Here is a 17,283-nt window from a genome sequence, read left to right on the forward strand (position 1 = left end):
TTAACATCATTCAAATTCTGTTATAAACCAATGTGCTGCAAGAGTAGTCGTATATATTTCTATATATATTTACATTCTACGATAACTGTTCCACAACATCCCATAAGAGACAAAGAAGACTTCTCTCGTATTAATGAATGCACCCGATTCGAGGTGTCTAAAGGCACCACTTGCATACAGGTTTTGTGAACTGATATTACCCCGTCTAAATATCAAACCCGGGCGCATTCAGCGTGCTAGGCGGGTGTGCGCACCATTGCAGCACTGTGGCACTCACATATTTATATTCTACCCACATCTAACTATTTATTATCCAATACCAAAAATATACTTTTTTCTGTTATAAAAAATACTTAATAATCACGTTTTTGTATGAATTATATCCATAACACTCACACATTCATTCAAATCAACCTAAATATCTTCGCTTTTAAAGAGAAAAAACTTTTTTCTTATTCTTTCAAAGTGAGAAAAGATTTATTCAAATATTTTAAACCTTAAAGTGATTACTTTGTATTTGTACAGAGTGTTGGAAAAATAATCGGAATATTCAAGACAAGCCTTTTTCAAAGTAAAAACTTCGAAGCTTTCCTCCTCTCAAGGAATGATGATGTCGGCACTGATGACTGATATCTAAAAAAAACTTTAGGCAATATTTGTATTCCTTTTACTCAATCCTTTCGGTAAAAACCTTCATCCTTTTCTTTTGCCTGGAATATTTTTTGCTGTTACAATTTACACCTGGAAATTCATATTTGTTTTGTTTTTTGCTTCGTTTAAGACTTTTTGCCGCTTTTTGTGCTATGTTAGAATGGAACATATGTTACGGTGTCTTTAATACACGACAGTCTGCAATATAAGGTTTGGTATAATTTAAAGAAAGAAATAAAATGTAAAATTCAATACAAGTAAGTTTGTTGAATTTGTACGATACCTATATCATTCGGTACTTCCTTGATGTTCGCTAATGTATGACGCTGCACTTATTTCCCAACTTATCACACCAACACAAAGTTTCTTTACAAAAACAACTACCAAGGTAATCGTTTCTTTGCCTTCAAACTGTACATAGTATCTGTTGTAGTCGTTCATACCAGCAACAACTTTTGCAAAAAAAAAACTTTAGTTTTCTTCTTCTAGGTTTGTTGTCATTATTTGTGTAGGAGTATGGCTTCGTTTTTTGTCTGCTTTTGTTTTTCCATTTTCCGATTTTACAATTCATGCAAAGCTTATGCTGTGATATGCTACTAAAGTCCTTTTGTTGTCATCCTTTGGCAACAGTTGTTGTTTCCGCTGTAAAATATTCCTTGTACTGCACACCTTCGTACTTGTTTTGCTTGACTTCATTTAGCCCAGTGTTCATACGATTCCATCCAACTTCAACACTTTTTTTGCCAACATTAGACATTATCTGAGTCATCTGTTTTTACGTTTTTTTTCATCCTTTTCAATCAACTTTCTTTTGCATTCTATCTGCTACTATGTAACGATTATACTTGGCAAATTGTTTCGTTGATTGGTTAAATTTGTGTGAAGCTTTTGTTCCAAGAAGCATCTAATGCGGCCGCCGATACATATTGGATTGATTTTAGATGTAAGAATGTATGTTAAACTATACAGAAACAATCGCTGTTGTGTGAAACAATGTGATATATTATATTTTCGTATATGATAGTAATGGAATTACATATCAGCAAAAATGTCTAAAATCGTCTTTTCCATTTCAAAAAAATCAAAAAAAAAATTTTGATACTACATCTATTATTTTTGGTACATAGATTAAGAAAAAAATCGTCATTCCAAATATGTTTTCGTTACCAACTTTGATTGTTGCGCGCAAAAGATATGACCGTTTTAATTATGCTAATTAGAAAAAATTCTAAAAAAATCGCGGCTTAATATAGTAAGCTGTTATATCCAATTGTCGTTAACTGAATTCGCACCCTTTGAGAATATGCAAAAAAAATTCAAAAAGTTTCAATGGATTCGCGAAAAATTAAATTTGTTAAATAATTTCACGTATTTACAAACATATTTTTGAAACAATAGCGCTTATACTTACAAAAAAATATATAAAAAAAATTATAGCAGCATCCAGACATTGTGAGGAATAAAATGAAACCTTAGTCGTGAAGTTTGGAGCTATAGTATTCGTGTTATTTGCAAAAATACAATGAAAATGTGACGAAAAAAATAAAAATTATGTTATTCTAATTTTATTTTTTTATGGTTTTATAGGAAATGTTGAAGAAAAAATGATTGAGTTCTTCGTCATTTTCGTCCAAATTTCACGCAATAATGAAGATATTCCGTTGCAACAACTTTTTCACTTATAGATTTCCTATTGGCGAATATTTTTAGAACATTATATTAAATCCAATTGTGGCATAACATTAAAATAATGTTATATTGAATATTACAACATTTGAAACGCGTAGAAACCGCGTAATAGTGGAAATCACAAGATGCGCATCCGATTTTCCAAAACAGCGAATCAATCCCTCTTATTTGATGTACACTTTGTGAAATTCCATTTGGCGACCACGATGTAGCATCAGTTGCATGTTAGGGTGCAAAAAACAGTAAAATGCCCATAATTTCCACGAAGTACATTTGCATTTTATGCGCATCCGATTTCAATGATCACCATTAAAAAATACATCATCCTATGTCATTTCAATGCGATCCATCAAGAACCGTGGATGTAGCATCGCACTCAGTATTTAGAAAAAATCTATTATATCTCCGGATTCGCGAACGTTTTTCAATATCTGTTTTCGCACATTTTAAATATGCGTTTCGCTCTATTTATCTAAGTAGGAATAACACATCTAAAACGCGTCTAAATACGCGATATTTTCAAAAATATTTTTTGCATATTTTCGAAATTTGAGGGGTATCATATCCGCCGATCTAGTGGATGGATTTAGACGCGCAAAGGCTTGTTAGATTCAGAACGTAAAAAAACTAAATTCACGCGGGTTTCCACTGAAATCGAAAGGCATTTGTAAGTTTTGAATCCAAAAAACTGGTTTTTTAAAAAAAAATACGCACAAAAATTTCGATTTTAAGCTGAGATTGTTGTGAACCTTTGAAGGCTACACGCCCGAGTTATACATCAAAAAATGCCTAATCGCGAGTACTACAATCTCATAATCAGTTTTTAAACGAGTACAGTTGCGCGTTCCGATTAGAGCAAAAATTCAAAAAACCCAATTTTTCAGTCTTCAAAATGTCAGCATCCGTTTGAGATTGATGCGGTGGTTATATTAAAAAATCCTACATTAAAAACTTCATGTCTGAAGTGTATTCTTTAACTTCTTCTTTGAACATTATACTCTACATTGTACTGTAAAGCCACTAATTGAAAATTGACTTTAAAAAACTCGTTTCCTTCAACGATTTTTTTCTATTTTTTTACATTAATATGACCACAGCTTCCGCTCAAATTATAATTTTAAGAAATCCATCGGTGAATCGTGCTAAAACAGTTTATTTTACCTAAATGCGTTCAAAAGTTATGGTATATTACAACAATTCGCGAGATACAATACCCCATACCTCAGTTTCAACAGAAGTAAATTTTCTACAAAAAGGCCGATATACTTTTAAGTCCAAGGGTGATATTTAAAAAAGAGAGACCTTCCTTTTCACCAAAATATGCAAGGTTCATGTCACGATTGAAAACAAACAAGAAACAAAAAATGTTTGTTATTTGAGCCGCCCAGTGCACACATCGATTAACACCATAAAACAAAAAGTTGAGAAAAACGCTGATGAAGCGTATGCTTGCCATTGTGTATCTGTATATTTGCCATTGTTTATTTGTAATTTAAAGGTGCTAATCTTTATTATTCTTTCCACTCCATTTTGCTGGTAAGGGGAGGTTGTTGACAGGCGAACTTTCCCATATACCTCACTTCTCTAATCATCAAACTGACAATTCTCGCGAATAAAATAGCTAAATATGTTTCGGGACAATATTTCATATTGCCTTTATCATGGTTTCGGAGTCGGAGTCTAGCACATTTTGTTGGAGTCGGAGCCGAAGTCGTGAAAAAAGGTCTACTCCGACTCTAAGCAACAATTTGTCTTGAATACAAAATGCATATCGGAAACATTGTGTCTATTGTTTGTTTATAATGTACTTTGGAATAATGTTTTTATATCCTATATATTCATGGGGAAGATCTCCTATAAGATTTACTGTTCATCTCATAGAAGGCTCACTGTTCTTCTCCTCTTGTTCTTACCTCAGCCTTTAGGCTAGAAATTGTATATCGTCACCATATATGCCAGAAGACGTAACCCACAAAATCAAAACTTTACAGAAGAAGCGAAAAACGTTATAAAATGAAGAACTGTTTTATGGAATATAATTCTTATGAGCGCTTGGAATATAATTCAAAACGCTTGGTTTTGGGATCCGTCATTACAACAAAATCTGCAATATTATCCCATTTTCCGAAATGAAAATTTGCCAGAGCATGTATTTTAACTTTACGTATCAGATCCCATCAAAAAAACTAATTTCGATTTGCGTGTGGGTTTCGTTTTCGGGCGTTTTTGACGACGATATACACTCTGATACGACCAAAAATGTGCCTCATCGAAATAACGGTTTTACACCGCAAGTATATTTGGACGAAATTCGCTTCAGACAATTTGCAGTCGATTTAGCCATGTCCAAAACGAAATAAGCAAAAATGTACAAAAAAAAATATGCGTTCGGTTGCTTATTTAGCAGTGTGTGTGAATATTGTGTAGCAGTTGAAGTGTACAGCTAATGCTAATGTTTTTAGATGCTTGCTTTTAAACCCTGCTTTTTTCAGCAGGTTCTTCGAGCGGCCTCATTTACAACTGTACTTTTTCCGGTGTAAGTCAATACTTCATAAGATAATGGCCCAAAAGCTGAAAATCCTGTCGGTACATACTAAAATGCCTATTGTACAAGATAATTCTAAAACTTTTTCAAAAATGTCTTTCAAACTTAGTTTAACGTAATTTACGGTACATACATATTGTGTTTGGTTTGGTTTTGTTTTACTTTTTTTGTCAGTGGCTGAGGATATATCTCCGTCAGCACAGCTGACTGATACTTTCTTACTTGTTTCTATTCTAAGAAAGACCTTGTGGTACTTTGAGAGAAATCGTACTAAAGACCAACTGGGATTTTATAGAAGGGATATTGATCCTACTAAGCTTCTTACTGAATTTGTATGAATTTGAATTTAAGATAATCTTCAATTTTTAATGGCACCATATTCGTATGATATGAGGAAATTTCGGTCTTTTGAAGGACCAAGCGTCTTTTATAAAGAAGTCTGTTTTTATAACAAAACAACATGTGCTCATCTGTACGAAAACCTACTTAACCATTTGTCTCTCTATGAAAGGACCTACTCGTATGCTATGAGATATCCTGTTGCTCTTCGACAAGAAGAGATCAAATAAATTTTCGATACATTACTCTTAAGATATTTGGTATTCAAAATGGGTTATATCGGTACACGTTTTCATATAACCCCATAGAACGTACCCGACTGATTTTCGAAATTTTTTAAGGATTTTACCACATTATAATTGTTCCACAAACATCCCAGAAGAGAAGTATCCCTTCTCTCATATCAATGAGTGCACCCCGATTCATATCAGCTCAATGATATGGGACCTACTGTTTATCGTCTACTTCGAATGGCGCGTCTTACGACACCACTTGCAGAGAAGTTTTACACGGCTGAGATACTCAGGAAATGTCGGCAGTATTACTGAGGGATATTTTGCCACTATCAGATATCCTAGAAAATTAATAACCGAGACCTTAGGAAGGTTTTTGTAGTTGACTGATTTCTTAAATTTTGAATCGTTAAGTATCAATGGGAGGATCAGAATGTTGTTTTACTACTTTGACCTTTAAGAACCGCTTCTACAGACCAAAACCGCAGATAACATTTAAATGGAATTTGAGCTCGGCGATTTTGACCTTTGGCTAGTAGTGCATATCAGAATTCTTAACGGATTGGACAAAATGAGCGCTTTTGTCATCAAGGCCTCAAGTCTTTTGGGCTCCATAACAGCAAAAGTGCCTGTGATAGGAAAATACGGTATTAAAATATAGATAATTTTAATATTAATGCTAAATGAAGTGTAATAACAATGGTTTATTACAGAACCTTTGTGGAGGATATTTATCGAATTTAATATTAAAAGCTTTCGATTACATTTCGATGTAATTAAATGGTCTGTTCCATGTACTGCAAGAATTTTTACTATTTTTTCCCATAACATAAAGGAAAATATGTTATCGTAGTAAAAAGTAGTAGCTTCTTGCAGGTTCTGGAACAGGGTAAAAAATTGAAACCTTTACGTTTTATTTACTTCAACATTCACTTCACTTCAAAAACAACAACCTTTTGCATATGACATTGTAACAATATTGACAAGACGCGGGTATAGAGTAGCATTTTTTTTGATTTAACATGTTTTACCTTCAAAGCAGGCATCTATGTATATTTCCACAATATTTCAAATATTAAAATGTTAGTCTCATAACTTTTCGCTAAGGCGGACACAATTCCAAGAATAGATTTATTTCTCATTTAAACCAACATTGTTACAAGCGGAATTGTATGTCATTACTAAGACGAACATTCAATGTTCCAACTTGTGTCTGGAATCTTCTTCTGATGCAATAATTTTCATACGAAAGTGTTGTAGTTGGTTGTTACCAACGTTACAAATACTCTCCCGTTTCGTTGTGCATTTGTGTTTCTTATTTTCAAACAGACATATTGACATTTGCCCCGCTTGTTTCATGTTCCCCATGAGTGTAAACAACAACGTTCTGGCTGTATATTTTCTGAGAATTCGACAAACCCCTATATCAGCAGGAACAATGTTTCAATAATACCCGCACATATGTGGCACTTACTGTGGCAACCGAAAATAAACAGTTCCACCAATGACAAGAATGCCACGGCAACAATTGAGTCGTTGTTAGTTCGTTTGCGGCTATCATACCAATGTATGACTTTCTAATCAAATCGAAACTGAAATTGAAAAGAAATTTCGAATTTTGAGGAAAACATCACAATTCAGAATTAAAAGCAAACAAAACTACTACGTCGCTGAAATTGTTAACAAATATAACAAGAATTTCGCATATACATATAGAGGATATTTGGAGGAGACTGGAATATTTGAATTACGATTGGAGGTAAGTAAATAAAGACGTTTTAGGAGAAGTGACATATGTATGTATGTATTTTATCTTAAATTTCGATAATTTAATTAATAATACACTAGACGAATGTTTATGCTACAATTTGCCAGCTTGTTGGAGATAGTCTCAACTCATAGCACATCCTCTAATCGACAAACACACTATTTTTCTAAAGTAAATCTGGTCTATGTGTGTGCAAATATAGCAGTACATACGCATTGTTTTTATGTACTAAGAAGAGAATTACCCACAACTTTTTGCACTCGTTTCAGGTACCATTTACACCCTTCCACGACCAGTAATAAGAAATCATCAGTTGAATATTAACAAACAAATCCTTTACTCCAGCAAACTGTTGCAGTGTGGGTGCCACCACCACAACTGGCATCATGGATGATAATCGTATTTTATGGCTGAAATGCACCATCGCTAATGTATTGGGTGTATATGAACCAGAATTTGTCAATGCTGTTATCTATGATAATATGAATGATTTCAAGAGCTTCCTGGAGGACAAATACACCAAAAACGAGGATATCAATAAAGTCGTTCTGTATGTGTGGCGCACCTTCTACGACAAATTGGTGGAGGAGGAGATCACCGTATTGGAAGAGGGTAAGGTTGTCCATCAACTGCTACACAAACAAGTATCCCAGTCGTCCATCTAGGATATAGAACTGACACTTCAACTGAATGACAGATAAGAAGGTTTTCTGTTTTGCCAACAGAGTGCTAAAGAAACTTTAATTGAATTTATAAGTAAATATTGGATTATTTAGAGATGGTGCACTCGATTTCTTCTTTTCGGATACGATATGCTGCGATTTGTTCACATTGATTGTGTTCGCTACTTCAGTTCCATGCTTTGACTATGACAATAGAAAACTGTTATTACTGCTGTTGCTAGAGATTGAAATGAAACCACTTGTGCTGAATGATTTCGATTCAGATTGAATCGTATTGATTTGGTTGTTGTTTTTACAAAGAATTTATAGTAATTATTTTCAATAAGGACCGAAAAGTGTTTACATTTCAAAGACAATGAATCACATAGAATATCAAATCATTGATTTGTAAGAAAACTTTTTTTTTGAAAAAATCTCATTAATTTAAAGTTTATTTAAAGTACTTCAATTAAATGGATGACCTTTAGAAATAAAGGGTATTTTTCATCCAAACATTTACTAAAAAAGTCATCAATATAAGAAAGTCATCAAAATTAATTAATTAAGTTTATACACTTATTTAAGAAACGAATGTTCGATATGAAAAGTGCAGTTCGAATCGCATAACTTAAAGATGATGAATGTTCGAATGAAAAGTGCTGTTCGAATCGCATAACTTAAAGATGATGATTCCTCGAATAATTAATTTATTTCAATTTATAATATCGCAAAAACACTCCAACGAAGCGGCTTGACTGAATTTGATGAAAGTATACATATGTATATGGTAAAAAACAAAATTCCTTTGCAATTCCATTTGAAAAAAAATAAAAAAAATTGAGAGCACATCTACGATTTTTGGTATAGGGGTTAAGAAAAAATTCTGGTTTCAAATCTGTTCGTGTTCACAAAAATGGCCGAAGCGCTCAAATTTTATAGAGGTTTCTATACTCAAAAAAAGAACAAATATTTAAAAATGTCTTATTTGTTGTTATGAGAAAATTTTTGCATAAATCGTTAAAAGCATTCCTTATATATTCGTAGATGTTGAAATATGTACTAAATTTATTTTTATTTTCGCGAATAATAAAAAAATCTTGAATTAAATCCAAATTATCCTGTCCCAGAGTCCGTACAAACTTCTAAAAATAAATTAAAAATATCTACAGAATCTTGACAATGCGTAGAAAAATATAAAACCATCTTTATATATATTGGGTACCTAAATTGCATATTATAGCAACAACAAAAGAGAAAAACTTATTGTTGAAAAATATTGTTGCAAATATATTTTTTGGTTTGATTCGAAAAACTAGAAACAAATATTTGGGAGTTTTCCAACTATTTCACTAAAATCCATACAATAATTAATTTGTACTGCTAAAACTTCTTCAAGAAATATGGTTTACCATCGCGAAAGCTTAGTTGCTTACTGTGATAACTTATAAGAATAGGAAATTAAGAGTAATATTGAAATTGCAATCATTCAAAAAATATGAACATTTAAAAGCCTGTTATTCGCGAATTAGTTAAAATCAGTTGATGCGCATCCGTTTCTGGATACAGCTAATCAATCTCTTTCAAAATCTATGCATATTTCGATGTTTCACTCAGCGGCCAAAGTGTGCCGCCAGTTGCATCACACAATGCAAAAAACCTTAAAGTGGGTAAAAGTCGCGCGATTTTGATGCGCATTAGGTTTCAGTAGCACCCATCAAAAATACGTCAAAATATGCATATTTTAAATACATTCATCAAGAACCGTGAACGTGCCTCCACATTCTATTTTGCGTAAAAGACCCATATTACTCGCGTATCTCTGTAATTTATGACACGCGTTTCCGCAAATATTATACTCGCGTATAATGGATTCCATTTATGTAAAATTTTTTATGGGCTCAGCCAGCTATGGTCAATACAAAAGTTGAAAAATATGTTGCAGATGTTCTGATGTACTATTTTTTTTCTTTATTTTATAACGGCAAATATGTTTCGAATAAGCTATTCCTCGTGCTTTAGGCTGCTTAGAAGATACCAAATAGTATATTTTTTTCTTATTTTATAATATTTAATTTATTATTTGTAAGTCAGCTTTCGAAAATTGGAAAAACCAATGAATTTGTTTTTCCGTTAGTAACGCATTGATATACTTATTTGCAACCCTATAAAGTTTACATATTTTTGATCAGGATAAAATTCTGATTCGATATAGTCATTTCAGTCAGTTTGTCGAAATCATGATACAGCCATGGTACAAATACACAGGTAGCCGCATCGGCAATTGTTGGTAACATAAGATGTCAAAATTTGACATCAATTCAATGCAATTGACACATTATGTTACCAGCTTTACATTTTTAAGAGAGAGCTTTTCAATTTGGTATATAAGTTTTTATTATATCGGTCCAAACTTAGTTTAATTTCGAAGAGGGCCATATTGGTCCACCTCTTAATTACACTGTGAACACAAATTTTGGGGAAGAGATAATTACTTTTGGAGATGAAAGCCCTTGGTGAGTATATTAAGATCCCCGAAGGACAGATCCGCCGTGATTAGAACTTCCGCGTTATGGCGTGATGAATATTTTGCTGGAGACCCTATAAGCCCTCAAGAATTAGCGTTATATCTTTGTTAGCTGTTGCTTTAGCTTATTTTTGAGATGACATTCCTTCAGTCAAATCGAATGAGGAATATTTTCGTAGAGCACCTCGACCTTCTATCTCGCTTCCTTCAATGTCCTTTTCGTCCTTTATTTTAAGAGCAGCTATAAAAGTACCACAAGATGACATTTTTCAGCTTCGAAATGTTCATTGGCAGCTAATCGATTTTGTCTCGTTTTCGTAGTCGTTTTGGCTCTCATTGACAACTAACAAAGATATAACGCTAATTCTTGAGGGCTTATAGGGTCTCCAGTAAAATATTAATCACGCCATAACGCGGAAGTTCAACTCACGGCGGATCTGTCCTTCGGGGTTTTTAATATACTCACCAAGGGCTTTCATCTCCAGTAGTTTATTTTAGTCAGATATCTGTGATAGTCTAGAAGTTATGGCCAATTTTTATAATTGCAAAAAGTTGCTGAATTGTTCCATGGAATCTTTTTTTCAAGTTTTTGGCAGTTTGTGTCACATGGAACACGTTTTGTCACATTTCAATCAAAACACTTTTTATCAATCGTGTTCCACCTCCCTTATATGAAGTGCTACTGTGGAGTTTAAAAATCAGGACTTTAAATGAAGCATTTATTTTTCTCATATAAATACAATAAGGACCATTATTATAGGTTTCCTTAACATTTATTTAAGGGATTGCTCACTATTTTTTTGTGGTAAAAATTTCGATCGGACAAAACGGATTGATATTTTACATTTCTAAGGTAACTAGGGTTTTGGGTTTTCCCGGTTTTTATCATTCCCGGGAAACGGGAATCATAAAATCTCCATTCCCGGGAATCCGGGATTTCCCGGGAATTTTTAAAATACGAGAGTGGATCATTATTTCCGTGATTTTTTATCTTCCCATAGTAACTTATATGAAATACAATATTTCAAAGAGTTGCGGGCTCATTTATTCTTATGCTTAAGATTGCTTGAAACAAGTAAGAAAATATCAGTCAGCAGTGCCGACAGAAATATTCCCTCAGCCTCGGAGCTAAAGAAAAAAAGTAAACTAAATATTTCTGACGTTTCCAGGGTCTTTTTGAGTTTTTGAGCCAATTTCATAGGAAGTATGGATTTGCCACGAAAACATGTTTACTATTTTAACTAGGGCCGCACAGAAAACATTTTGCAAAACATTTAAAAGGGAGAGTGTGGGAAATTTCTCCCTTCGACGGTTATCTTACGTACTACCCAATGTAGTTGGTACCGGCAGGCTTTTTTTGAAATTTGGGGCCTCTACCTCAGGAAGAGTGGACTTGCCTTCCCAAAACAAGTTTCGCCGTCGTAACAGGACCTTCAAGTAGAACTTTTTGGAAATAATTAAAAAAAAAAAAGAAATTCGAGATGAGTTTGCGGTACCCGATGGGCTGGACTGATTAGTCCATATTCCACCCTGATACATAACTAGATGAAATAATACGATGTGCAAAGTTTGGAGCAATCAGAAACTTCCTGCGAGAGTTATCTCGCCAATTTTCCATTTTAGTAGTTGCCATCAAGGTTTCTTGGAGCTTTTAAGACATTGTCTCATGAAGTATGGACTTGCCCAATTATACCTTTTATAACTTTTTTCCCTGAAAACACTTTTGTAGATTAAAGTTATTTCCAAATTTTTCCAAATTATAGATTTTGTAAAATCTAATCGAATTCTGATTATATGGTATAAAAGTGACGGGCATAGTTTATTCATTCAATATTAGTTGTGATAAATGTAACAAGTAAAAAGTCGTTAAGTTCGGCCGGGCCGAACTTTTTATACCCTCCACCATAAAATAGTCTTAATTAAAATGGAATAATTAGGGTCCTTTTACAATTTTAGGTGGAACAACTTTTCGATAATGGTTAGACTTCTACTGCCTCCCGCTATTGCTTAAATTACACTGTAAACACAAATGTTGGGACAGAGATAATTCCTTTTGGAGATGAAAGCCCTTGGTGTGTGTATATTAAAAACCCCGAAGGACAGATGCGCCGTGATTCGAACTTCCGCGTTATGGCGTGATGAAGTTATTGCAAGAGACCCTGTAAGCCATCATGAATTAGCATTATATCTTTGTTTGTTGTTTTTGTAGAGCACTTAAGCAACAGTAAACAAAGATATAACGCTAATTCCTGATGGCCCACAGGGTCTCGAACAAAAATTTCATCAAGCCATAATGCGGAAGTTCGACTCACGGCGGATCTGTCCTTCGGGGTTCATAATATACTCACCAAGGCCTTTCTTCCCCAAGAGGAATTTTCCGTGCCCCAGGCTTTCACCTCCATTTTGTTGCACAGTGTTATCTGATCTACTCTAAAAAAAATGTGTTCAGCTAGGTGATAGGTACCACCTACGGGGCTATATCAAAGAGTCAACCTATCATTAAATTTTTTGGCGGAAAAGTTTTATAGCTGCAGGGAACATCAAGAGTCAAATCGGGGGTAGTTTCATCAAAACCATGTAGACCCTCACAAATAGACCCATGTTGACGAATTTTAGTGAAGAAATTTCGTGACCACTGAAAATTCCTGAAAATCGGGAGGTACAGTTATATGGGGGGATATACCAAAACATGGACCTATATTGGCGATTATTTTTGAATAGACAAAGTTGTAGCTAAAATTCTCAAAATACCGATCATTACAGCTAGTTCGGTCAAAAATTGCAGCTAAAATTCTCAAAATACCGAAAATCGGGAGATACCGTTATATGGGGGCTATACCAAACCATGGACCTATGTTGACGATGTTTGGTGGAGATGTTTCATGACCACTGAGAACCTCAAATGTCAAATTGCAGATATTTCGGTTACAAATTGTGGCTAAAATTCTCAAAATACCGAAAATCGGGAGGTACCGTTATATGGGAGCTATACCAAAACATGGACCTATGTTGACGATGCTTTGTGGAGATATTTCATGACTACTGAGAACCTCAAATGGCAAATTACAGCAAGTTCGGTTAAAAATTTTAGCTAAAATTCTCAAAATATCGAAAATCGGGAGGTACCGTTATATGGGGGCTATACCAAAACATGGACCTATGTTGACGATGTTTGGTGGAGATGTTTCATGACCACTGAGAAACTCAAATGTCAAATTGCAGATATTTCGGTTACAAATTGTGGCTAAAATTCTCAAAATACCGAAAATCGGGAGGTACCGTTATATGGGAGCTATACCAAAACATGGACCTATGTTGACGATGCTTGGTGGAGATATTTCATGACCACTGAGAACCTCAAATGGCAAATTACAGCTAGTTCGGTTAAAAATTTTAGCTAAAATTCTCAAAATACCGAAAATCGGGAGGTACCGTTATATGGGGGCTATACCAAAACATGGACCTATGTTGACGATGTTTCGTGGAGATGTTTCATAACCACTGAGTACCTCAAATGTCAAATTGCAGATAGTTCGGTTAAAAATTGTGGCTAAAATTCTCAAAATACCGAAAAGCGGGAGGTACCGTTATATGGGGACTATACCAAAACATGGACCTATGCCCATATCCTTTGGGATATAAGTTTTTTGATCACTAGGAACCCTAAGTGCCAAATTATAGCTAATTCGGTCTGCAAATGTGGCGAAGAACGTCAAAATACCTCAAATCCGGAGGTACCGTTATATGGGGGCTATACCAAAAAGTGGACCGATATAGCCCATCTTCGAACTTGACCTGCCTATGGAAAAAAGACCATCGGGTGCAAAATTTCAGCACTCTATCTCAATTATTGCGGAGGCTAGAGTGATTACAACAGACGGACAGACGGACAGACAGACGGACAGACGGACAGACGGACATGGCTAGATCGTCTTAGAATTTTATCCTGATCAAGAATATATATACTTTATAGGGTCGCAAATGATTAGTTCGATGTGTTACAAACAGAATGACAAACTTAATATACCCTCCATACTATGGTGGAGGGTATAAAAAGATATTTCCCGATTTCCCGGGAAGTATGATTTTGTTTCCCGGGAAAATCCCGTAACCAAAAAACCGAGAATTGCCGGGAATTCCCGGTGCGGGATTTCCCTACCCAAAACCCTAAAGGTAACATAGTACATTTAAACGCGTCTTTCTTATAATACCATTTTTGTAGTCGGTGTCCACACTAGCTTCAAGCCGAATGGACGTTTTTGCGTATACTTTTGTGGACTTACAGCAAAATTTTGTCTTTAAACCGGGGTTTTATTGTTTAAACGATTGATAAATTTTCGTTTTCAAATAACAATACAATATTAAAAAATATTTGGATTTAGAAACTATTATTCTTTAGTTTTTAAATCAAGTCCTTTAAAACAAATTGTTCCATACGCCACATTATTCATAACTTGGCGAAAAATAGGCAATTTTTTGTTCCAAACGCCATCATTTTTGGTGCGGAACAGTTCGTTTTTGTCTCTTTTTGTTCCATACGCCAAACGACATGGATATGAAACTGAAAAAATCACAGTTATTTTGTTCCATACGACAAGATTTTTTGGGTCACAAAGCGGATATGGAACATACTGGCATCTGAATATCTAAGAAACTATAAGAGATAGAGAAAAACCGAAAATCTGAAAGAACATGGTTCAAAACCTTGTAAGGTACTTTTATCTCAAAATGTCAAAAATGGTGTATGGAACACTTGAACATGACGCCGACGATATGTTGTGCCAGTTTTAAATAGATATTTTGGTTTAATCATTGAAAACGGTTTTTTTTCAAGAATGCATAGATGAAATTCTTTAAAGTATGTTTGGACGATCTAGGTCTCGTAGAAATAATACGATGTATAAAGTATTGACCAGAGCCACTTTAGCGAAAAGTTTTGAACGTTTCTGGGGGAGGTACCTGAAGGTGTGGACCGATATGGCTGATCTTCGAACTTAACTAAGTTTGGACAAAATATTACGAAAGCCAAGTTTTCGGTTGATCCGTTCGAGAGTTATTGTGTGTCAAGCCAGCCAGACTGAAAGAAATGGCTAAAACGACTCCAAATTGTCTGAAACAGATTTCGTCCAAACATAATTAAGGTCTAAAATAATTATTTGTCGTATGAAAGTGTATATAACCTCGTCAGCCTAAAGGCTGAGGGCATAAATTGGACCTATGTTCGCAATTTTGAGGGGGCTATTGTCTATAATTTTCGGTGGATACATTTTTTGGCCACCTTGAACTTAGAATGCCATTTTAGGCCGAAAATTTAGGTAAAAACTTCCAAATAGCTTAACCCTAAATTCAAAATTACAGCAAATATAGATGTAGTTAAAATCTTGAAAATAAGTGAAATCGGGTGGTACCGTTATATGGGGGCTATACCTATGTCCATAATTTTTGGTGCAGATTTGATCACCGTAAAGTTTTGTGGACTATATTATTCCCGTCCTTCGGGAACCTCCCATTCAAAATTTTGAAAGAGTGTAGTTTGAAGACTCATCTATGATCTATTTGATTTTTTTTTTCAAAATGTGTTATTCCATATTAGTTCAGAATATTTCATGGTGGACGTTTTTTACTTGTTTTTCATTAGGTAAGTAACTAAATAAAGGTTCTAAAATTTAGTATATAAAAACCAAACACATCAAAAAAAAGAAGTTGCCCCCCTAATTTTTTGGGTTATCCTAACGTACGCATTTTTCCCTGATACATCTTCACAAAAACACGATATCGAGGTAATTATAAACAGTACAGTATTGTTGGAACTAACATGACTTGGCATTACGTGTCATCACAAAAGCAATGATGAAAACTAAGGTCATCACGGCATTGACCCTGAGTAAAAGACTTAATGGTCAAAAAATATCACTACCAAATATGATGGGTTTCCAAGGTACTTTTTGGAAAACGTAATAACATGAAAAGACATAATTTTTAGAAACGTTACTTAGAGAGGCGGTGTCTACGTAACTCCATCTCCAGATCGATCAGTCTTTCGAGAGTCTTAAGGAGAAAGGATGATAAGCTAATGAGTCTGTAATTTCCCGCTTTGGGAATGTAAGTAACCTTTACCTCTTTCCACAGACCCAGTACATACGAGAGAGTCAAACACGCACCATAGATCTCCTCCAGGATCTGATATAAACGTGGCGATGCTAAGTGAAGCATCACCGGTGTTATACCGCTCGGTCCAGGTGATTTATATAGACCAAACAGATCCGAATCCACAGCCACTTGAATTTGGAAGTCTTCACATTCACTGTTGACCAAGAGGTTGAGTCTCTGTACCAGAGTCCGTCCACGCACCATCTTGTTTCTTGATGATCACGATGGATTTAGGGTCCTTGGAAAGTAATCTTCTAAACCTAATCTAAACTGCGTCGCTGACTCCTTCTATTGACTCACAGAAATTCACGCAAGACTTTTCTTTGCTCGCTTGATTTCACTCTTGTATTTATTGAAACTCACTTTATAGGAGTCGCAATCAACGTCGAGCTTAGTCTCACGCGCCCTGCTGTACAGTCGCCTAGTGGTTTTCCTATGTTCGCCAAGTTCCTTGTTCCACCACAACGGCTGAGATTTCTTCCCAGGGTAGGTTAGTGGACAGGATTCCTTATGGCGGCGGAGAAGAACGTATGTAAGATTATTTACGGTCCCATTAAGTTCCTCAGCTGTTTCTATGTTAGTAGTATGAGTCAGTTGAGAACTCGTTAGTTTTGTGTATTTATCCCAGATTGTTTTTCTCGGTTTTCTATAAGGAGTTTGGCGACCTCCGTCAAAAAGACCTCGAAGAATATCTTCATATGATCCGAGAAGGAACATTCTTA

At 34.9% G+C, this 17,283-nt stretch overlaps 1 protein-coding gene across 1 annotated transcript in view; it reads left to right on the top strand.

Moving 5' to 3' along the window:
- Positions 1 to 7,035: 7,035 nt before the first annotated feature.
- The window catches only part of Dhc98D (Dynein heavy chain at 89D), a 202,085-nt gene continuing 191,837 nt past the window's right edge, over positions 7,036 to 17,283 (top strand). The window contains exons 1-2 of the mRNA XM_073962972.1: positions 7,036 to 7,216; positions 7,495 to 7,837. Of these exons, the coding sequence (XP_073819073.1) occupies positions 7,612 to 7,837 (226 nt within the window). The 5' untranslated portion in view covers positions 7,036 to 7,216; positions 7,495 to 7,611. The remainder of the gene's footprint in view (positions 7,217 to 7,494; positions 7,838 to 17,283) is intronic.

Source organism: Musca autumnalis, unplaced genomic scaffold, assembly GCF_047663935.1.
Source record: "Musca autumnalis isolate F117 unplaced genomic scaffold, ASM4766393v1 scaffold_1, whole genome shotgun sequence".
NCBI lineage: Eukaryota > Metazoa > Arthropoda > Insecta > Diptera > Muscidae > Musca > Musca autumnalis.